The following is a 23,310-nucleotide window of genomic DNA, read 5'->3' as shown; positions in this document are numbered from 1 at the left end:
GGTTGGTACAGCGATAACAGATCTTTAATGTATTGTGGTGCTACACCGTTCAGTGATTTATAAACTAACAACAGTATTTTAAAGTCTATTCTTTGAGCTACAGGGAGCCAGTGTAGGGACTTTAAAACTGGTGTTATGTGCTCTATCTTCCTGGTTTCAGTGAGAACACGAGCAACAGCGTTCTGGATCAGCTGCAGCTGTTTGATTGATTTATTAGTCAGACCTGTGAAGACGCTGTTGCAGTAATCAATGCGGCTAAAGACAAACGCGTGGATGAGTTTCTCTAGATCGTGCTGAGACATAAGTCCTCTAATCCTGGAGATGATATATGTATATAAACACTACAGAGTGTAGTGAAAGAATGTTTGTGTTTTCTGAGGGAAAAGTAAAAATGAATAAAGACCTTGTGAGGTAGAGGCAGACTTTGCTGTAGGCGTTTTCATCAATGTAGTCCTCCAGCATGTCCAGCCTCTCGATCTCCATCAGCAGGTCGCAGGCCTCATGCTCGGCATTGTGGGCCATGTTGTAGGGCACAATCTCTTTTACAAGTTTCAGCAGTGTCTCCTGCTGGGTCTTATCATTCTCCTCCACCTCTTGCCACTCTTTGGCCACCTCACCGGCAAGGTGCCTGATAAATACAGATAAGACAGAAAGATATGACCAAACTGAATTTTTTCATTTATGTATTTTAAGAACAAGAAAATCATTTAACTGAAAAAAAAGTGTGTGCAAAAATTTGACAATGACTTCATCATAAACTCCATGTACAGTTCACTGTAATCCAGTCACTAATAAAGAAATGTTTACATATGCAGAACCATGGTATAATCTTTGCATTCCTTTGGTTAATGTGAAGGATTTCTCAAAAAACCCTCAAAACAAACAAAGACAAAACCTGATGAAGCCACTGATTACCTGACATATTCGTGCCCCCAGGAGGCCAGCTCCTCCTGAGAGCCCAGCAGACGGTACTTCAGACATTCCCGCTCACCGCTCATGGTCATGGCCAGCACTGACACCACATCAGCACAGAAATGCTACCACCAGGAAAAAACAAAACATTCACTAAATCTTTAACATACTGCAACAGTGCATTAAAATAATTACATGCAACTAAAACACCTGAAGACAACGGCATTTAAAATCCACCAAAACTGCAAAACAACCCTTGCTCTAACATGTACAGGCGTGTATAGATTTGTTGTCACTCTCCCACAAAAATGATAAAAAAGGAAACAAATAAACACAACTCATGTCACTGGCCAAAAAGCTCCAGCTCTGTCTCATCAGTCCCAGAAACTTTTGGCTCCTTACCACACATTTTGGTAAATTACTGTATGGATTTGTTTGTGGTTTTCTGTCGATAATGGAGCCTGACTGGATCTTCTTCAGTGGAGCCCATTATGACTCAAAATCAGAAAGTCACGTTCCTTGACCTTAAAGTTCAGCCTGAATGGTTTTGAAAGGTTTTCTTGGCTCTTTTCCTATCATCCACACTAACAGTCTGATCAGTCTTGCATCTACATCCTGGGAGGTTGGCTAAAGTTAATATTATTGGCAGCTTTCATAACAGAAGCATGGAGCAGCTTGGAGATGGTCTTTAACATTAATAATCCTCTCTCTGAGCTCCTCAGACACTTCTCACCATTGCTTTCTCTGCTCCATGATGTGTTTGTTTCCTTCAAATGGGCTGAATGGCTGATAAAAAGCTTGAATTAGGTACTAATTAAAAGGTAAACAAATTGAAAAGTCTGAATAAGTTCCTTCTGGGTCCAGGAGATTCACATTCATTCCTCATGTTTGTGAGCTATACAGCCCATGAGATCTGCCTTTAGTGTCACAAAGTCAAAAAAACTTGGCCTATTGACAGGCCCTGCATATTTTCTCAATGAAAATATTAAATCTGGCCTTTGTTTGATCACTGCTGTTGTCCATAATGTTACAGAACGCTTGTCTGTCCCCATGTTCTGTCAGGCCAAGTGGCTGGCATTTCTGCAAAAGTCGGTCATAGAAAAGGTCAAACTCCAGCCTCATGAGCTTGAAAGCTGCAGTGGTGTCAGAGATGCATGCAAGACAATATTAAATGTCCATCACTTTGTTTTGCAGCACTCAGTTTCATTGAAAATGCCCCCATATGCCATAATGAAAAAGCATGTTGATACTTCTGACAGCCACTGTTCATATCCTACTTCCATCATCAGCGTGTCGTTATCCCAGCTGTCAGGATTGCTCATAAAAGAATGATATGACGTGTCAGATCATTCTGGTGCATGCCAGCTGCCTGTAGCAGCCTAGAGTTAGAGCTCCAGCTTGTAGGCATTGCTCTGGGTAACTGGCACTGGCACTTGACAACTTTATCTAGCGAGTGAGTGTGCTTTGTAGACTTGCTAAAAAATGTTCCTAGTCCCTCACCTGTTTAAAAAAAAAAACATGACACGTTTTGTTCAGCTTGTGTGCGTAACGGTGGGTAAACATAACCGTGGGCACTTTTTCTTTAATTTAAGCCTATAGCTCATGAAGCTCTGATGCCTTACAGTAGCACCATCTGATGCTTTTCTTTTCACTTCGTGATGTAAAGCTTGGATGCAGCTGTTCTGACATAGAAACCCACTCCATGAAGCTCTCTGAGCACTGCTCTTGTTCTTGAGCTAATCTGAAGGCTACATGAAGTTTGGAGGTCTGCAGTGACTGACTCTGCAGAATGTTAGCATCCTCTGTGCACTGTACGCCTCAGCCTCTGCTTAGCCCGCTCTGTGATTTTACATGGCCGAGGTGCTGTCGTTCCCAATCACTTTCACTCTTTTTATAATCCCACTAACAGCTGACTGTGGAATATTTAGTAGGGAGGACATTTCACGACTGGACTTATTGCACAGGTGGCATCCTATCACAGTTCCACGCTGGAATTCACTGAGCTCCAGAGAGCAACACTTTCTTTCACAAATGTTTGTAAAAACAGCCTGCTTGCCTAGGTGCTTGATTTTATACACCTGTGGCCATTAAAGTGATTGGAACACCTGAATTCAAGGGTTTGGATGGGTGAGTGAATACTTTTGGCAATACAGTGTATGTATATACATATGTTTTATTTTTATTGCATTTACTCTTCTATTGTTTGTTTACTATTATCTACATTCTTGTTTGATATTATCCTTAATTTTTAGTTTTTGCACTGAGTTACCTCTCCAACTGAAAAATGTTATAAATGAATTTAAGAAGAGCAGAGTGGAGATTGATGCTACTTGTTACCTTATTCACAAGTCTTAGTCTGTTCTGTTATTTCTTTATGTTGTTTCTTTCTTGTATGTTGATTTCCCTGAACTCAACACAAGAATATTTACTGACACTTTCATCTCTTATAGAGATTATCACAGGATACATTTGCGCTACCGAAACTTAGCGCAAGTTGTGTAAACAACAAAAGCGCTATGGACAATGTTGGCCTTGTGTTGTTGCTGTTTTTTAAACTTATGGGGATTCTCCTGAGACTTCAGGAAGAGAGGCGCAGTGGAAGAAATGCTCTGGATGCTGCGATTGTTGCGCGGAGTAGGACAGCTGTTATCAGCCAGAGATTTCAGGCTTTACAGGCCTTCAGCTGGGGGACAGACGGCAGAAACGCTGCAGGGTAAGCTAACGCTGTTGTTTATATTCCTACCTTCGCTCTTTATGCTTGCATCTGGTCACACCCACGACCAATGAGTGAACAGGAGCTAAGCTTGCGCCGCCCACGAAGCAGGGCCGGCCCGGCTGGCCCGACTCCGAAGCAGCTACATTAGCTATATTAGCCTATCAGATATACTAATATAGCTAATATAGATACATACAGCATGTGTTGCCTTCATTATAAGGCTTATATAAGGCTTTTAATTTTTTGCGGCTCCACACATATTTGTTTTTTGTTTTTTGGTCCAATATGGCTCTTTCAACATTTTGGGTTGCTGACCCCTAAGCTATGGACATAGTTGGCCCTGTGTTGTTGCTGTTTTTTGAGCTTCTGAGGATTTTCCTGAGACTTCAGGAAGAGAGGCGCAGTGGAAGAAATGCTCTGGATGCTGCGATTGTTGCGCGGAGTAGGACAGCTGTTATCAGCCAGAGGTTTCAGGCTTTACAGAGCCTGGGGGACCAACATTGCAGGGTAAGCCAATGCTGTTGTTTATAGTCCTATTACTTCCCTACCGTTCCAAAATTGTCTATCTGTGTTTTCTTCGCTCTTCTTACGCTTCAATCTGACCACACCCACGACCAACGAGTGAACAGTAGCTAGCTTGCGTCACCCACGAAAGCAGGGCTGGCCCGGTTGGACCCTGCTTCGAAGCAGGGCCAGAAATTGCTGGGGCTGGCCTCGAAAAAGGCCCGTGGAAACGCTCACAAAGCGAGCCGAGTAGAGTGGAGCCAGGAATGTAGGAAGCCACTGGAAAAGGGACATTAGTGTAAGGGGGGCGTGGCCTATCACATCAGGTCGCCAGCCGAGGCGCCTCGTCTTGTACCTCTGCAGCGTTAGCCCCCGTGAGGAGTTAGCAAGCTAAAGAAATGCTGTTTGATATTGTGGGAAAAAACCTAATGGAACTGGTTTCAAAGTCTAATGTACCAGCAGCGGTGTGGGAGCACTTCAGATTCAAACCAAATGACCGAGGAGAACCGCTGAACCTTTGTCAGCCGGTATGTCACATTTGTGCTTCTGTTCCTGTGCGCTTTTGTTAGTTTGCACTTTTTGTTTATAAAACTGGCAGTTTTGTTCGTCTTCTCTGTATAAAACTAATGATTATTACTTTTTGAAGGCCAGTTTAGTTTACAGACTTAATAAACAGACTGAATGTAGGTTTTCCGTTTTTATTTTTAATTATGTTATTATCATTACATTAGTTTAAAACAACCTCCAAACTATATTTTCGTTTTTCACAATAATTTCTAAGACAATTCATTGTCCAGCAAAATTTGTTATTGTGTCAGCCCAAGCTCTAACATCCTAATATGCAGTCTTTAAGTGCCCCCACACATTTTATTTCATGCGCATCACATCAGAGGCTTACCTTGTTCTCACCAGGAGCCATGCCCTCATAGATTTCTTTCAGTTTGCCATAATGTGGGCGCAGGAATTTTAGAGGCTTAGGTACTGAAGTCATGGAGGTGGTCGAGGAGCGAATCTGTCTGCGCAGCTCCTCTAATGCAGAATGATACAGCTCTGTGTTTTTTTCCTGAAGAATATGAGAAAAATGTTATTTAACCTTGCGGGGTTCTCACATCCTAGCACAGAAGTAAAAAAAGTATGTCAACACTTACACTCAACCTCTCCACCATCATTTCTAGGTCTTCCTGTAACTGCTTGTCTTCCTCTGACTGAGAAAATGTGAGAAAATTTAAGATTCAATACAAATATCAGACAAAACAAGACAGCTCAACAGAATCACAGATACAGTTAAACTGTGCAGTACACAAAACCAAAACAAAAGTTACACAGTAAAGGTAAAACGAACAAGCACCACAAATTACCTTTATTTTGATTGTAATAAAAAAAAAATGATATCAGGGTTTCTCCTAGAAAAGAGGCTAAGCCTGATGGTAGGTGGCCGTTTGCTGGTCGACCGTGAATTAGTAAAAAAAAAAAGGATTAAAGATGTTATTATTTGATATTATAAGATATTTGTGTCAAATATTTACACAACTACAGTGCGGGTGAAAAAAAAACGTTTATAAAAAATTATGTATTTATAATAAACAAGCAGAGCTTAGTCTGGCGGCCCACCGGGCTTATAATACACTGGGGGAAACCCCGGATATACAAATATAAACAACTACACAGAACCAAATAATACAACTGTGAACTTGAAAACAAACTAGTTTATAGTTACAGTATATATATGAATGACGAGAACTGTTATCTTCTAATTAAATAAATATGAAAGTCATAGTTATGAACACAGATGTGTTTCTCTGGTCTTTGGCCACTAGAGATACCTGTGGTTTATAAAGTTAGGGGGCAGGACCCGACTGTGGATCATGACACACAAAGTCTCAAGTTAACGTTCAGAAGTCAAACTAAATTAAAAAGAAAAAAAGGCTAATACTGTTTCTACCAATAATAGTTAGAGATAAAAACAAAACAGCTATAAATAAATGAAACCAGTAGTGGTATGCTTGTATGTAATTGGTCTATTAGCAATATTTGTACACGTAAAACCAGAGGGTCAAAAATGTCTGGATTGTTATTCTTTGGGTTGGAAGCTGAAAACTGATCTTTCTGGTAAATGTGTTCAATTTGACCTTTAATGTCTGGCTAGTTTTACTTGGTCTACCCAGCTATGGTTTCTTAACACAAAATAATAACTCAAAGGGTAATTGAACTAAATTCAGACATTTGTGATTCCTTTACAGCCTTATTTGAAGTAATTTAAGGTTTGCTTCTGTATTTCGTATGTTTATAAACAGAACTGTTGAAATGATTTACATAAACATTGTTTCACATCATCTGATAAATGGTCCACTGTGGTTCAACTGCATAAAATTACAGATAGAGAACAGCGACATACTAATACAAATATTATTGTTTAGTTGCTTCTTTGTCTTTATCTCAGCTGCTGTGTCATACAGTTAGCTCATTAAAGTCGATGGTAGCAAGTTGAACACGGATGACAATCCGCTCAGAACAAATGGGAAGCTAAAGCTAGCACACAACGACTGGAGCAGGCTAGGCTAACTGGACTAATTTAGAAGAAATATACGCCCGTACCATGTTCATAGGTAAAACCAGTGACATTTATCGGTATAATGTTCACAGTTAGTGAAAATATAAGCTCTTAGGTTATCTTTTTGTTGAATGCCAACAACTTCGGCCTACTGGGTCATGATTTAGCGGCAGTGACTCAGGCAAAAAACAGCTTCAGTGCATCATGAAGCGTTAGTTTAGTTAGCCATTCTTGAATGAGAAAAATGCTCAAACCTACCAATTCTTGCTCCTCTTTCTTTTCCTTATCTTTTCCAGAGGACTGCTGCCCCTTTTCCTTATCCCTTTCTTTCTCATCGCCTTTTTCAGGCTGTTTATTCTCTTTCTTTTTTGTCTCTTCCATAGTTGCAAGCGCTCGTTAGCAAACGGAACTCAATTACGGTGAAGGTCTTCTTCGCCACATATTATCCGGTGGGATTTGTCTGTAGCGCCCCTGCTGGCCGTGTCGCGTATAGGTTTTTCATTCAAATTTGTTCTTTAAAAATTTGGAACAAAAAGAAACAAAAAGCCCATTCCAGGCATCTGCAATTTGTATTGATCTTTATTAGTCATAATATCCATTATACTTATTATAAAAAGTACAAGTACGTTTAATTTCAAGATGTTAACTGCGTATGTTCTGTGTGGGAGTAGAAAGCTCACATTTCCTATATTTTGCCAACCGTTTAAAGTAGCAGGATAACACGTCATCGCGTGAAATAATAGATCGAATATAGTTTATTTTTTGTTGTTGTTATCATTTATTTTGGTTAGTTTTAAAATCTGTCCAAACTTCGCTCCAATAGATGACGGTAATGCGCAACTAAACGTTGCTTGGCAACCGCCATCAAAGAAGAAGAAGAAGAAGAAGAAGAAGAAGAAGAAGAAGTCGTCACGTGACTTCATAGATCACATGCCTTTCTGTTTCCTTGTTTGGCCCAGTATGGCATTTCAAATGAATGTTCTTTTGTTGGGCAAAGGGACGCTGTTTGTGTTGTTTTGTGTTTTAGTTGCGGGAGAGGGGCGGCATCATGGCTTCAGAAGGTTCTCCCAGCTGCAGGAATCCAAGGGGAGCCATGTTTGTGAGGAGCTGTGGTTCACACAGAAACTGGATCACTTCAATGGTGCCGACAGCAGAGTGTGGAAGCAGGTAAGTCTACCTGCTGGATTCTTTTAGTAGCTCCCGCAGCCGAAAGGTACAAGGTATACGATTGTTGATGAATCTGTCTGTTAGTAAAATATCTCATGAACAACTGGACGAATTTTAATTAAACTTGCAGAAAGTAAAAAAACTGATATGCAACTATTGGAGTCAACCTAATTTAAGATGGCCGACACAGCATAATGTCATTAGCCAACAGAAGAACGCGTGTAACCCAGTCAGACTCACAGATATTGCCTGATGTGGTAGTAGCTGAGAGTCATCCTCAACACTGAGCATGACATGTTGGGATGTTATTTTTAAGGTCTGACCAAATTAATCTTAGTGATAAAAGGTGGTGGGAAATATGCTTTTACTGAAGGAATACAATACTTTCATTTGTAGAATGAATGAACATTAATATTGAAAGATATTTTTGCTCATTCAGCATTGTAAATGTTTCAGAAAGCTCTACTTTATACATTGTAAAATGTGTATTTGTTTCTCTATGGTCCCCTCCCCCAGAGATATTTCATGAATGAGTCCTTCTACAAGCCCGGTGGTCCGGTGTTTCTGATGATCGGTGGAGAGGGTCCAGCTAATCCAGCCTGGATGCAGAGCGGCTCCTGGATCACCTACGCTGAGAAACTGGGAGCACTTTGCCTGATGCTGGAACATCGGTTCTATGGAAAAAGTCACCCGACAGTGTATGTTTGTTGCTGCTGCTTCACTTTTGAATTTGAATTGACACGAGTTCCTCGGTTTTGATCCAAATGGAGTCATTAGGCTGAGGGCAGCTGTGCAACACGTGAAGAAGAAAAAAGACCGCTGTATTCAGAAATAGCATGGCTCCATTTCAGTGCTTCAGTCAGGAAAGTATTAAATGTTTTCAGCTGTTTTGTAGGGAAACATTCCCATTTCAGTCAGTTTTACAGATATTGAGCTAAAATTTGTTCTGCTAATAGCTGAGCCCGATCCCGAACACGTTCTACATTATTCTACAGCTATGTTATATTGTTTACTTTAATTATTTGTAGATAACTTTTGGTAATACATCTCATCACTCCAAGTGCTGCTCACTGTGCAAAATCTTTGCTTAAAACTCGAGTGTAACTGTTGGATTAACTGAATGGATTTCATTGAAACGTTCAGAAAGTTATCACTGGATGTACATCTAAATTGGTCCAACTCAAGATACTCGATATTAGCCAAGACAAAATTGGCAATAACTCAGTCAGTTTTATAGTTCTGAAGGGAAGGTTTGATACGATAGCCGCTGAGAGTAACATGTCATGAGATCATGCATGAGGTTATTTTCAAGGTTTAACCAAAATGGCTACAATACCATAATTTCTCAACAAAAGATGATTAAAGTTTAAAACTCTGGCATAAAAAAGTTTAGCTGATAAATGTTCATTTAACAAATGCTTGGTCTTTATTTATTTACTTTAATTTTTTTATTTTGTTGCTTAAAGTCAACTTATTCAATTGCCAATGAGAGTTTTTTTAATCATATTTCTAACAAATGTGCTCAACATGTGAATGAGCAAAAACAAGGTGTGCCGAGTCTGAGCTCCACCACCAGATGGTAGTCCTGCATTCAGACAAGGTCAGATGAGTTTGGGACAGATGCATGTAAACAGAGTTGCAGACAGTAAAAGACAGGGGAACCAGAAATATGAAGATCTTAATAAATGTTGAATCCTTTGAGCCCCAGGAAGCAGGTCAGAGGTGGAGCTGCTGTTGTGGTTTGGGACAGTCTGGATACTCTACCAGCTTTATTTATAAAACACTTTCAACAAGCACAGGACCAGAGTGCTGTGCAGTTATAATTAATAAAACCTAACAGCAGTACCAATACATTTAAACAGTCTAAAAATAAACTAAAGAAGTCTCAGATGTTGTCAAAAGCCACAGAAAAAAGCTGGGTTTTAAGAAGTGGGCAGTAAATATTCAGGACCTTCCCCTCAACAAGCATGTTTTCTGTGCATGTTGCTCCCAAACCTTCATGTACTTGTCAGCATTTATTTACTGTGAAATGTTGAGCATTTTCTGGTCGACCAGAAGATATTTTGGTAACAGTCAGGCACACACACAAATGTGGGCAAAAACATTGTCCTTCCATCTTCACTTTTATTTGGCAATAAAAGCCGGGTGGCTTTAAAATGATCTGCCATGAATTTTTATAGAAAAAGCTTGAAATGGGTGGAATCTGTAAAAGTCTAGATTTGTTAAATGAGGTGTGTATAAGTGATGGACTGATGATGATGAAGATCCTCCTTTCTGCCTTCAGGGACCTCAGTACAGACAGTCTGCGCTTCCTCAGCAGCCGGCAGGCACTCATGGATCTGGCTCACTTCCGTACGAGGATGGGCGAGGCCCGGGGGCTGACCAACAGCCAGTGGGTGGCGTTGGGCGGCTCGTACCCAGGCTCTCTGGCTGCTTGGTTCAGGCTGAAGTATCCCCACCTGGTGCACGCCTCTGTGGCCACTAGTGCACCTGTGTACGCCACGCTCAACTTTCCAGGTATGCTGCAGTGGAACGTCATCCAGCAGGTTCCCATGTTGCCCACCACTGAAGGCGTTTGTGCTCATGTCTGTGTGGAACCTTTGTAAAGTTCTCATTTGGTTAATATCATTTAAGTTAATCAGCCTGACTGCCACAACAAAGCAGTCTGACTAAACACAAAAAGGTCTATAACTCATCAGTTTTACAGATATTAAGCTGGACTGATTTTCTCGTTAAGAACTGTTTGGATTTTAAAACTAATAATTGGATGTACCTCTACAAATAATTAACTTTTTGGAACCAACATAATTCAAGATATATGGCCCAGCTAATGAACTAAATCCCTTTACTTTCCTGAATCTTACAGATATTGAGCCAACATTTGGGATGATAATAGCTGGGAGTACTACGAGTGCTAATAGATGATCTCATAGGAACACAAACTGTGGCAGGAAAGGCTCTGGGTGATCCGTATTCCTTCCAGGAATGTGAGGCCTTTAGTCGTCTCCTAAATGAGTATGTTTCAGTGTTTTTTACCATCCTGAGTTCTGTTTGTGTGTTTGGTTCAGTTGTTTTTCCTTGGAAGGCTTCAGGTTGGAATCAAGGCCAGAGTGGTTTTGATTATGGACCCAGCCTTCCCGCCCACACACTCACGCTGTCTTAAAGACTCATTTTACTTGCTTTTCCCGTAACCCCAGGGAAATGAACAGTGAACATGGTGTTCTGAGGGTTGTTTTTAGCTGCTGGAGTTAGATGTTGACTTTCACTAACTGTGGACGTTCTCCTCATTTCACTCAAACCCTGTTTAATACATTTTCTCTCCAGCGTTCAAACAAAGCTCACACACAGTATACAGCTTTTGCATTGTCTCAGAAACAGCCTTGTGGTGTTTTTCTAGCAGTACTCTGTATATTTTCACAGAGTACTTGGAGGTTGTGTGGCGTTCGCTGGCCGCAGAAAATGCAGAGTGTCCCGTCCTGGTGAAAAAGGCTTCAGATACCCTTGTTGGATTCCTGAAAGACCCCACAACCTTTGACAACATCACCAAAGACTTTAAGTACAGTACCCTTTTGTATTTATGTTACTGCAGTTTGTGAAATTTAAAGCAACCAAGGAAGTAAAAAAAACAAATAAAGTCTAATGGAAGCTGGACAGTAGTGTTTATTCCTCTATTCCCAAATATCTGGATGAATTTAGTTCCAACTTGCAGAAAGTAATCCTCGGCTGTACCTCTACAACTGATGAACCTTTGGAGTCAGTTTGATTTAAGATGGCCATAACTCACTCATCCATCCACCTGTTTTCTTTACCTGCTTCTCCTTTCCGGGTCATGGAGCTGGTGTCTGTCTCCAGCAGTCACTGTGTGAGAGACGGGGGACACTCTGGACAGGTCTCCAGTCCATCACAGGGACACATGGAGACAAACGAGACAAAGAAGCATTCACACTCTCACTCACACCTTGGGACTACTCAGAGTCACCAGTGAACCTAACCTGCATGTTTTTGGTCTGTGGGAGGAAACTGGAGAACCCGGAGAACCTGGAGTAAATCCACGTGGGCTCAGGGAGAGCATGCAGATCCTGCAACCTTCCTGCTGGGAGGCGACAGCCCTAACCACTTCACCACTGTGCCACCAATGTATATCCAGTGGTTATTACTTTAAAGTTTCTATAAAATCGATCCAGTGGTTCATGTGATATTTTACTAACAGACAGACAGTTAACTCCAAATAGGTAATGGCAAAATTTGAATCTAACAATTTCAGCATCTGTTAGTGCTCAGAATATGTGCTGAGGATGAGTCTCAGCTGCTACCTTATCTGTAAAACTGACTTGTAGGCATTTTGGGTTGTTTTTAAGAGCAGTGGGCTGTGGCAGCCATCTTGAGTGAGTCCAAAGGTTAATCAGTTTTAAATGTACGCCCAAGTAATAATTTTAGCAAGTTTCATTAAAGTTTGTCCACTGGTTACTGATGTAATCTGACACGACACACACACAGACACACACAGACACACACAGACACACACACCCACACACACACAGACATGAGTAAAACTATTATTGTCCTCTGCCTTCTGGCAGTTTTAGCATCTGTTGTTGGTATCGGTTGTCTTTCTCAGCCTCTTATTGCAGTATTTCTTTTGTTTCCTTCAGTTGTGTTTAGTTGCAACCGTCATCAGAAACTAGAAATCCTTTTAGGCTTTCAGCATGTTTGCAGTAATTATGGCTGTGTCTAAAACCATCTTGGATTGTTTTAGTGACAGCACAATGAATGAGCAGAGTTAAACGGTGTGGTTAGCTTACCAAACTAATACTGTCACTGCTTTGACCACACTGAACTTCTTATTTGACGCAGACTTGTCCTCAGAAAGGTGGTTCGGAGGCCACATGCATTCTGGCAGCAAGTTCCTCATTTCTAACTTACTTACACACAAAAAGATTTTTAACACCAACACCTCAGAAATATATTGAACAATAAATATTTACTAGAGAAATTGCAGCTTAAATGCTGAATGACTGCTGGAATTTGTTGAAGACGCTGAAACTGAAAGGGTTTAAAGCTCAGACAAGCAGAACCCAAGTTCCAAACTAACAGAAGAGATCAGCAGCTAAAGTCAGAAAAACTAGCTAAAAACTAAAAGAGGCAGAACTGTAGGTAAAAGTCAAAGAAAAATTCAGATTGGTTGTGAAAAGTAGCAAAACAGCTCAGTTAAGTTGAACCACATTTATTTGTAAAGCACATTTAAAAACATGTGCTGTACGTTAATAATGATGTAAAAGACAAAATACATCGTAAAACTAGCAGTAATACAAGTTAAACATGAATAAAAAATACCACAAAAGAGAAATCAGCTGAACATTATATCATTACCTCACCCTGGGTTAAAACGCTAAAAGAAGCAGAACCGCAGCTAAAAGCTATTCAGCCAAAAGTAGTAAAATGGCACCTATCAGTAGGATAAGTAAAGTAAAATAGTGCCATTATTTTGCATCAGATTTCAAAAAGAACAGAAGATATTGATGTATTTACAAGGAATTTTATTTCAAATTAAGTGAAATATTTAGAAAAGTCTAAAAGTTCTATTACTGATTGAATGCTTTGATATATGAGTGGTTTTCTCATGTTTCCTCTCCTCTCCCTGTCAGATTGTGCTCCAAACTGCAGATTGGCACAGAGATGGACTCTGCCTATCTCCTGGAAACGCTGGCGGGCAACTTCATGGACGTGGTCCAATATAATGAAGACAACAGAGAGTTTGAGGTGAGGAAAAAAGGAAAACACCATAAAATGCAGATTTGTCAAAAATATCCCTCATTATCATTCTATCTTTTGGTAAAGTGAAAATGTTCAACGCGTAAATACAAACCAACACTGTGGAGTTCCTCAGAGCTCAGTGCTGGGTCCACACTTCTTCATATCATACAGAAACAGAGGAAGAGTGTCAAACTTGCTCTAATTTATATTTACAGATGACACTTTGGGGAGACTTTACAGCAGCTTTTTGAGGTAATCACAGCAGAAATGATGAATAAACTGTTGTGGTCTGGAAAATGAAAACTGTCTAGTCAAGTTCAAGTAATGGCAGATAATATTTGTGTAGGAAAGGTAAAAACAATTATCTGACCCTGACTTTAGACCACAAAATCTGTTAGAAGCTTTACATTAGACACATAAAAGCAAAACAGCAAGAAGTAAAGCAGCAAGTTCTGTTCTACACCAGAAATCACTGCAGATTTTAAGCAGTTCACTGGTTTGAATTACTGTGTGAAACTGGTGCAAACCCACTCTGCAGCCACCACGCACGTTCCAGAGTTCATGGGGTGGAACATCTGCAGCTTACAGGTTCTTTAGTTTAGGGTCAAACTGGTCAAACAATGTGCCAGACATAATTCATAAAACTTTTTGCTGAAAGAAAAGGTGAGAGAAGAGCTACATTTTCAAACCAAAGCAGGACACCAGTGAGAAGCGCCTACTCAGCAGTCTGTGGAAAGAACAAATGCAGAACTCTGCAACGGTTTCAGATATTACATATAAATAACGCTTATACAGAAAAAAATCTGTGGAAAATTAAGGTGTTTAAATATTTAGAATACAGTTTTGCCAATGGGTGGCACACTGTAAGGCATTTCTTCCCAACCCTGGTCCTGGAGGAACACTGTCCTGAGTGATTACCAGGCTTCTACAGAACCTGAAGACCTGCTGAAGAGCAGGGAAACATCTAAAACCTGCAGGATGGTGTTCCTCCAGGACCAGGGTTGGACACCATTGCTGTAAGGTGATATAATGGTTGCATTGTACGCTAAATAAGAACAATTAATAAGCATTTGTGCCCTAATACTCTTTTTAAAAACATGAAAAGATCAATATTTTTTGTTCAAAATGAATTTTATTTCAACACACATCTGCCCATAATCATTTACTTTCATTGGAAGAAATGCAGAAAGGTGTCAACAATATTGTGAATCATATTGGAAGGTAGGAACAGGTTTGATCCTTGTATATAAAAACAAACCCTCCTCAAATGTAGTTTGTTTGATCCAAAACACTCTTCAGATGCCAGTGAAGAAAACAACAAGAATAATGATATTAATGATCCCAGATGAATGTAAATTAAAGTTTTTCATTTTCCACAAAAATATTGTTTTAATTTATTTTGACCTCTTGGGATGGTTTAGCGCAGTAAAAATGAAAGAGTTTGGAGAAGCGAAGCCTGTGACTGGTAGAACCACAGTTTTTATCACCCAAATATGAAAGGACCGTACGTTTTCCAAACTGCTGAAACTTCAACTTTTCTCACCATAAGATGATCTTAGTTTAAACTTCTGCATGCATTCCTTTAAAAATGCTAGGCTTGTAATTCTTAACTGCTGCTATTTTGTTTACTTACAAAGTGAGAAAATGGCCTCATTAAGTTCAAGATAGCAGGCAGCTGCTTAGGAGAGCCCGGTGCTGCTGGTTCTTTGGGCAAAATGTGAAAACTTTAAATATTTATTGAGTTCTGATGTTTGCATTGCCTGTTCTTTGCTACAAGAACCAGAAAGCCATAACAACAAGGTGACTCAGGCCTGGGACCTTGGCTCACATTTAGCCCTAAACAGTCCGATCTGCTTGAGACTGAAACAATACACTTAATGTCGAAAAGAAGGTTTTATTTTGGCTCTACTTGCTGAACTATTTACTGCAACACAACTAGACTACAGGAACAAATCATAAAAACCCATTTGTGTGAATGCTAAATGTTAGTTTCTGTAGGCTAGTTGTGCATACTTTGAGCTACTTTAGCCATTCTTCAGGTTCACTTCAGGTTTTCACTTGTGCCTTTAGCTACTTTTAACTAGCCTTTTGCTACTTCTAGCTCACATTTCACCACTTTTAGTTTTTAGCTAGCCTTTTGCAACTTTTAGCTTTTAGCTACCATTCTGATACTTTTAGCTTTTATGCAATCTTTTGCTACTTTTTGTTTTTAGCTAGCCTTTTGTCCTATTTTTAGTTTTTACCTAGCCTTTTGCTACATTAAGGTTACCATTCTGCTTATTTTATCTAGCCCTTTTATTTTTTTGTTTTAAGCTAGCCTTTTGTTACTTAACATTTTTAGCTAGCATTCTGCTACTTTTAGTTGGCGTTTTTCTCTGTTTACTGCAGCTGGTTCTGCTTCTCTTTGAGCTTCTGCAGTCTTTCAGGACTCATCATTCATATAGCATATTAGCAGAAAATGCAGTTTTCCTAGCTTATTTCTCCTTGCTAAAATCCCAACTTTCTTTGTTGTTCCTAACAGAATATGTTGAAATAAAGATTGTCTCCCTCTTTTTCCTCACAGAGCCTCCTTTTCTTAACTTGTTACCTCTCTTATTCCCCTGCTGCCTTGACGAGACGTGAGTCCGGTTACCAATAAGCTGATGTGAAAAAGTAACAAAAGAGTCTTTGGTCTCTCTGGTTTCCTGTTGCCTCGAGCCAAAGAGACGGCTGTAAAAGCAGTGAGAGGAGTGGTGGCCCACAGAGCCCACAGGGCCCACGGCACTGGCTGACAAGCACAGCCTACCACTGACTCTCTGACACAAAGAGCTGTGCACAGAGACACCAGCTTTTAGGTCCGCTGAGGAATGTGTGTAAGACTAGGAGTCAGTCAAGGGGTTATTAATGGTATGCTTTACAAAATATGATAGGGTGTTAATGTGGCTGCCAGAAGTTACTCTTTTTTTCACAGATGATGAAGATAAGTGTAGTCCTGAGTTGTTTAGTTAACACTTTTGATTTGCTTGTTTGCAGCGCCATAATCAGGGCAAAATGTCCGACCCCCTTTTGAGTAAATGACACATTTTACTTCAGTATAAACCTGGAAGAACCCAACCACACACACACATTTCTGAGGAGCATTGTTTGAATACAGAAAGGCAATCTCCACAGTTACTCATGAACTGCAACAATGAACATCTGTAATTCATATTTTTGATACGTCATGTCATTTTCTTGCACAGCAATGTATGTAGTTGACCCTCGATGCATTAACCCTTTTAGCACCATAATAATAGATGTATTTATTAAAACGCGTGGTCTTTCTTGTCAAAAAATGCCCTATGTGTAAATAATTTACACTCTTATTCCAGGAGAAGTAGAACTTTCAAAATCTGTCAGGTATTTACCATTCTTATGTAATTAAATACCTAAAACTGTGTGTTATAAAAAGGAAAAGAACAAAAACAGAATTGAATTTTCTTCAACTTTCTTTTTATAAATTCTTGAAAAGTGCAGATTGAACATTTCTGAGATTGCAAAATGAAATTGCACGAAGTAGCAAGAAGTTCCGGTGATTTGAAATACACACGCACTGCTGTGTCACTGGTGATGCCTGTTTTTAAAAGGGTTGAAGGTGTGTCTGTGTGAAAGACACAAGTGTTTTCCCCTTTTTAGTAATTCAAAATTGAGATAAGGAGTATAAAACCCAGCATTAGTGGAGTTCTCTTTAAATATTCAGGTTTAGGCGTAGTCATGCATCCAAGCTGCACCAGGAAGGAGTTGGGTAAAACAGAGTTTTTGTTTTCCTCTCTTCTTTTCAATACATTAAAGATCTGTTATCGCTGTACCAACCGTCTAGACCTCTCAGATCTTCTGCTTCTGGACTGCTCTGCATCCCCAGAACCAGAACCAAACGAGGAGAAGCAGCTTTCAGTTTCTATGCACCACAAATTTGGAACAAACTTCCAGAAAACTGTAAAACAGCTGAAACACTGGGTGCCTTTAAATCTCAACTTAAAACCCACCTGTTTAGAGTTGCTTATGGCTAAATTAGGGTTAGAGTGCGGGTTTTTGATGTCTTTGATGTTTGTCTCTTTCTTACTGTTTATTCATTGTCACATGCTGTTTTTATTTTGTTTTTTAATTATGTAAAGCACCTTGAAATGCCTTGCTGCTGAAATGTGCTATACAAATAAAATTTGATTGATTGATTTTTTTTTTTTTTCTTTGTGGTAAAAAAGTGGTTCTGAAAGTTTTCAGACTCCCTAACATCTTATGTTGCAGCATGATCCTACAATTGTATTTTTTTCAATAATCTGCACTCAGAACCCAGTAATGACAAAGTGAAAACAGAAATTGTTGTGCAGTTTTGTAAAACTAATAACGTTTACATAGCTATTCAGACCTTAATGTTGAGTTGAAGCACCTTCGATAACAGTTACAGGCATGAATCTGTTTGGGTTTTCTTTACAAATTCTCTGAAGCTCAGTCTGGATGGACGGGGACAGTTGTTGGAAAAATTTTCAGGTCTCCAGATGTTCAATAGGATTCAAGTCAGGGCTCTGATTGGAATATTTACAGAGCTCTCTCTAAGTTGCTCCTGTGTTGTCTTTGCTGTGTGCTTTGGGTCATTTTTATGCAGGATTGTGAACCTTCGGCTCAGTCTGAGGTTCTGAGCACTGTGAAACAGGTTTTCATTGATTAAGGATGTTTTTGTACTTTGCTCCATTCAGAAATTTAATGCTGACCAGTCTCTTTTGCCCCTTTTACACAAGCTCTAAAGGTCCCGGCTCCACTCTACTTGGCTTGCTTTGCGCGTGTTTCTACCGGCATTTTTTCGAGGCCGGCCCTGCTTTTTTGGTCCCTGCTTCGGAGCAGGGCCAGCCAGGTTGGCTCTGCTTCGTGAGTGGCTCTAGCTTAGCTCCTGTTCACTCATTGGTCGTGGGTGTGACCAGATGTAAGCATAAAGAGCGAAGGTAGGAATATAAACAACAGCGTTAGCTTACCCTGCAACGTTTCTGCCGTCTGTCCCCCAGCTGAAGGCCTGTAAAGCCTGAAACCTCCGGCTGATAACAGCTGTCCTACTCCGCGCAACAATCACAGCATCCAGAGCATTTCTTCCACTGCGCCTCTCTTCCTGAAGTCTCAGGAGAATCCCCATAAGTTTAAAAAACAGCAACAACACAGGGCCAACGTTGTCCATAGCGCTTCTGTTGTTTACACAACTTGCGCCAAGTTTCGGTAGCGCAACCGGGACTGGATACCCCCAACAGAATGCCTCATAAGTCTTCTCCAGAGCTACTAAATATGGGTAGACTGAAGAGTCAAACTCCCATGACCATACCTTCTCAAAGGTAGACATGGTGGCTGAGTTAAGGAGATCCTTGAAGTACTCCTTCCACTGCTGAGCTAAATTCCCAAGTTTGGATTGGCAGACCAAGCATGGCCTGAGACAGGGCCAGCTTTCCCTTTTCTGAGTTGTAAAATGGTTTACCAGAATCTCCTCGAGACCAACTGAAAGTTCTTCTCCATGGCCACTCTGAATTTCTCCCGTGGCTGAGTTTTCTACATCCACAACCACAGAAGTCAGTCCTTCTGGCCACCCTATAACTGTCAGCTGCTTTAGGTGTCATCTGGGACAGCCAAGCCCTAAAGACCTCCTCTTTCAGCTTGACTGCCTCCATCACAGCTAGTGCCCACCAGCAGGTCCATCAACCCCGGGCACCAATGACCTTTAGGCCACAACTGCAATAGAGGCCCATTCGGTCTGACATCTGACATTCGGTCCCCAACCTCCCCCGGGACACATGAAAAAGTCTCCCGGAGGTGTGAATTGAAAATCATATGGACAGGGGGCTCTGAGAGACATTCTCAGTTCATCATCCCTACTCGTTTGGGTTCACCAGGTCTGTTCAGCAGCCTCCTCTGCCACCAGATCCAACTCACCACCAGATGATGATCACTTGACAGCTCTGCCTCTCTCTTCACTTGAGTGTCCAAAACATAGGGCTGCAGGTCTGACAACATGACTACAAAATCAGTCATCAATCTTTGGCCTAAGGTGGCCTAAGGTGGCCTGGTACCAAGTACACCTATGGACCACCCTATGCTCGAACATAGTGTGCATTATGGACAGCCCATGCCTAGCACAAAGGTCAAATAACAGAACAGGGTTCAGATCAGGGAGATCAGATCACCTCCCTCCAGATAACTTTGAAGTCACCCAGTAGAACAGCAGGATCCCCAGATTGCACCCCCTTCAGGACACCATCCAGAGACTCCAAGAAGGCTGTGTGATCTGAACTGCTGTTTCGTGCATAAGCACAAACAACAGTCCGAACCTTCCCTCCTGCAGCTTGAAGCCGTGTGGAAATGCCCCCTGTCTCTTTTACAGACTTATTCCAGCAGAGCCCCAGGAGCCAAGGTTTGACCACCAGGTGCTCGCTGGCAAGCTAAGGGATAACTCAGGAAACCCAAGCCAACCCTAACTCTAGAATTCATGAAAGAGAAAAGGCGTAAGCCTAGTTTTAAAAGTAAGCAGAGTGTCAGCCTCACGGACAGAAATTGTAAGTTGGTTCCAGAAGAGAGAAGCTTGATAACTGAAACCTCTGCCTTCCAAAAACCAGTCTGACAGCAAAGTTGGGAAAATATGGAACAAGAAGATCTTGAGGTGAAGATTGGTTGTTGAGAGCTGCATCTCCATGAAAACCTAGTAATGAGGCATAATGTTTCACACCAATGCTGTTTGTTCAGAGAACATTCAGACAGCTCATTCAGAAGATGCTTTTCTTGACAGGATTGTGTCCATCCAGGTCTTATTCACATTTCCTTTTATAACGTGAACAAATATATCAATAGAATTTGCACATAAAATAATCATGTCTTGAAAAGTATTACAGATATTTGTTGCAAAAAATCAAATTTTTCTTGTCTCATGTGTATTTAAAGGGTGTGGTGGGTGGCAACATAACCATCAAGGTGCTGTGTGGCGTGATGGCTGATACCTCGCTGGGAGATCCGTATGCCCGCTATGCTGCTGTGGCCCACCTGATGATGGACACCTTCTCTCTGAAATGTCTGGACGTCAGCTTCAGTAACTACACCAGAGATCTGAGCAATACGTCCTGGCATGGGCCTGCTGCAGGGGGAGGTGGGTGTGGGTTTCTTCAACCATTTTGGTTTAGTAACTTGGATCTAGAAACAACAATATTAATTAAAGGCCTCTCATTCTTTGAAGGAATGCATATTGCCCACTGCCTCCCGTACCAGAGTTTTAGACGAAGATGTTCCTATGTTGAGAAATGACAGTTGTAGCTGTTTTGATCAAACCTTGAAAATAATGTTATGTGCAATTTCCTGTGATATCGCAAGATGCAGAGCTGTCATTTTTCACAGAAATGTGATTATTACATCATTTCACTGCTAGGTGACAAAATAAATCTAGGGACGACATCCCAAAATAAAGTCTTTTAAACTTGGAAAAGTTATCATCAGGTTTAAAATTGTGCTCTTATTCTTTATGTTATAAATATAGATTCCCTGCAACCTGCAGTTGTTGGACAGCCTTAACCAAAAATGGACTTTGTGTTTGGTTATTTTCTGATCTGAAGGTTGAAAGCCACAGTGCTGCTTCTTCCTCCACCTCGTCTTGTGGCTTCAGCTCCTTCTTCTCCTAATTAGGGCTAAATGACTGAAAGGACAAAGCCTTATTTTAAAGCTGTTTCAGCTAATGCTTGCATCGCCTGCTGTCTGATATGACTGCCTCTTTGTTAAAACCAAATGAACATGCAGGCAGTGGATAAATGCTGTATGTGTGTGTTGTCAGGGAGACAGTGGCTTTATCAGACGTGCACTGAATTTGGATTCTACCAGAGCACAGATTCACCTAACCAGCCATTCAGTGGCTTCCCTCTCGGGTGAGTGCAGTACAAATGATCTCTCTGCTTAATAGGTTCATAATTGTGCTTGCAGTACCCCCCTCACCTGCTCCGCCGTTCATTTCCAGAACGCTCCACATCAAGCACTCCTCCAGTTTCAACACACATCCCATTGTTCATTTGCTCTTCTTTTTCTTTGCTTTTCTCTGAATCCAGTTACCAGGTGATGCAGTGTGCAGCCTTCTACAACATCAGTGCTGAACAGGTTGCAGAGGCCATCGCCCAGACCAACGAGTACTATGGAGGCTATAACATCCGCTCGAGCAGAATAGTTTTCCCCAACGGATCCATCGATCCTTGGCACGCACTGGGAATCACTCAGGACATCACAGCTGAGCTCCCTGCTGTTTTCATCAAAGGTGAAACAGTTAAATTCCACTGACATGAAAAACACTCTCTTATAAAACAACTTCACACCATTTAAGCATTAAAAAAATACACTACAACTGTATTTGTAGAGCAATTTTAAAAACAACCCTGTTGACCAAAGTGCTGTACACCAGCAAAAATATAAACACAAGGAAAATACACAAAATTCCAAAACTAAAATGAAATAAAACGCAATAAAAACAATAAACAGTTAAAACCATAAGATAATAAAAGCCAACATCTCAGACTGAGTTTAAAGCCAAAGAGAAAAGATGTTTTTGAAGACATGATTGCAAAACAGGAAGTGAGTCACAAAGGCAGATAGTTGCACACTTTGAGGGCCGTGACTGGAAACAACGGGTCACCTCTGATCCTCCTCTCTGCCTTTGGGACCACCGCCGGTGGGGTGATGGGGGGGGGGGCATGTAGCTGCAGCAGATCGGACAGATTCTGTCATATAGGCATTTCAAAACAAATGAAATCAATCCTGAAACACCTAACTCAAGGGATGAACTAGTTTCTTTAGCCTCTTTGTTACAGTCAGTTGCAGCATCCTATTTAATTACAAAAAGAAATGCTGGAGACAACAGAGTTTGATTATTTCAAAGTATTACTTTTGAACCAACAAGATAATTCCCAAAGAGCTATTTGTTCCCATGAATGGCATTGGAATTTACATATTTTTGACATATTCTTCTTTTCCCTTTGTTCTGTTATGTGATTAATGTTGATATTTTTCTGCGATACAGGAACGGCTCACTGTGCCAACATGTACCCAGCCCGGAGCCAGGACCTCCCACAGCTGTCTCTAGCTCGGGAACACATCTTTTTACTCCTCCAGCAGTGGCTGAAGCAATAAGTCTAAGCTGATCGGTTTCGTTTTACCACTGCTAATCACTCCTGATCATTGAAGCTGTTCAGAATGCTGCCAAAGTTTCAGCTGCTTGAAATGCTAAATTGCACTATTCTCAGTAGAAAAACAGATGAATGTGTATGAGTTTGTGCGTATATCTGAAAATGTTTTTCACTTTTTCATTTGTCTTTTATGTTTGCAGTTTAAAGGTAAATGTGTGAAAATCATGTTCTGGTGTGTGAGTAGAAATTTGGACAATGCAGTATAATTGTTTTTTTCTATGCTTTGAGTTGTTTTATAACTTTTTTGTGAATGCAAATAGTCTGCAAAGTTCACATCAAAGTTTACTTATGGACTGTACATCTCCATGTAACATCATTTTAACCCGGTTTTGAAGTTTGGTTTGCCAATTTAAATTGAATACGCAAGATCCCTGATAGCTTTGTGGAATTAGAATATGTTTGTGTTAATGCATCTTTTTTGTTTTTCTCCTACTAATAATGTAAACAGGAAATAATCTCTTCTGTTCGCAACATAAATAAATTGGTGCCGATTTTATCTTCTGTGA

The 23,310-nt window shown here is 40.6% G+C and overlaps 2 protein-coding genes across 2 annotated transcripts in view; one reads left to right on the top strand and one right to left on the bottom strand.

The window, feature by feature from the left end:
* Window positions 1-7,122, bottom strand: part of psmd2 (proteasome 26S subunit, non-ATPase 2) — a 17,945-nt gene extending 10,823 nt beyond the window's left edge. The window contains exons 1-5 of the mRNA XM_017438866.3: window positions 6,942-7,122; window positions 5,281-5,337; window positions 5,031-5,195; window positions 916-1,037; window positions 404-628 (exon numbers count right to left, since the gene is read on the bottom strand). Coding sequence (XP_017294355.1) covers window positions 404-628; window positions 916-1,037; window positions 5,031-5,195; window positions 5,281-5,337; window positions 6,942-7,064 — 692 coding nt within the window. The 5' untranslated portion in view covers window positions 7,065-7,122. The remainder of the gene's footprint in view (window positions 1-403; window positions 629-915; window positions 1,038-5,030; window positions 5,196-5,280; window positions 5,338-6,941) is intronic.
* A 460-nt stretch (window positions 7,123-7,582) lies between these two features.
* prss16 (serine protease 16) lies at window positions 7,583-23,310 on the top strand. The gene is made up of 9 exons (XM_017438853.3): window positions 7,583-7,850; window positions 8,367-8,548; window positions 10,135-10,367; window positions 11,271-11,406; window positions 13,496-13,610; window positions 20,532-20,733; window positions 21,409-21,499; window positions 21,677-21,879; window positions 22,639-23,310. Exons 1-9 carry the CDS (start codon window positions 7,614-7,616, stop codon window positions 22,746-22,748), a joined length of 1,509 nt encoding a protein of 502 aa, XP_017294342.1. The 5' UTR covers window positions 7,583-7,613; the 3' UTR covers window positions 22,749-23,310.

The sequence above is a fragment of the Kryptolebias marmoratus genome, linkage group LG2 (genome assembly GCF_001649575.2).
Source record: "Kryptolebias marmoratus isolate JLee-2015 linkage group LG2, ASM164957v2, whole genome shotgun sequence".
NCBI lineage: Eukaryota > Metazoa > Chordata > Actinopteri > Cyprinodontiformes > Rivulidae > Kryptolebias > Kryptolebias marmoratus.
This window is presented reverse-complemented; position numbering and strand designations above follow the sequence as displayed.

Coding starts and splice junctions, on each gene's coding strand:
- prss16 (XM_017438853.3), top strand. CDS start 7,614: ATGCCTTTCTGTTTCCTTGTTTGGCCCAGTATGGCATTTCAAATGAAT. Junction 8,549..10,134: donor GGAAAAAGTCACCCGACAGT/GTATGTTTGTTG, acceptor TTCTGCCTTCAG/GGACCTCAGTACAGACAGTC. Junction 11,407..13,495: donor AACATCACCAAAGACTTTAA/GTACAGTACCCT, acceptor TCTCCCTGTCAG/ATTGTGCTCCAAACTGCAGA.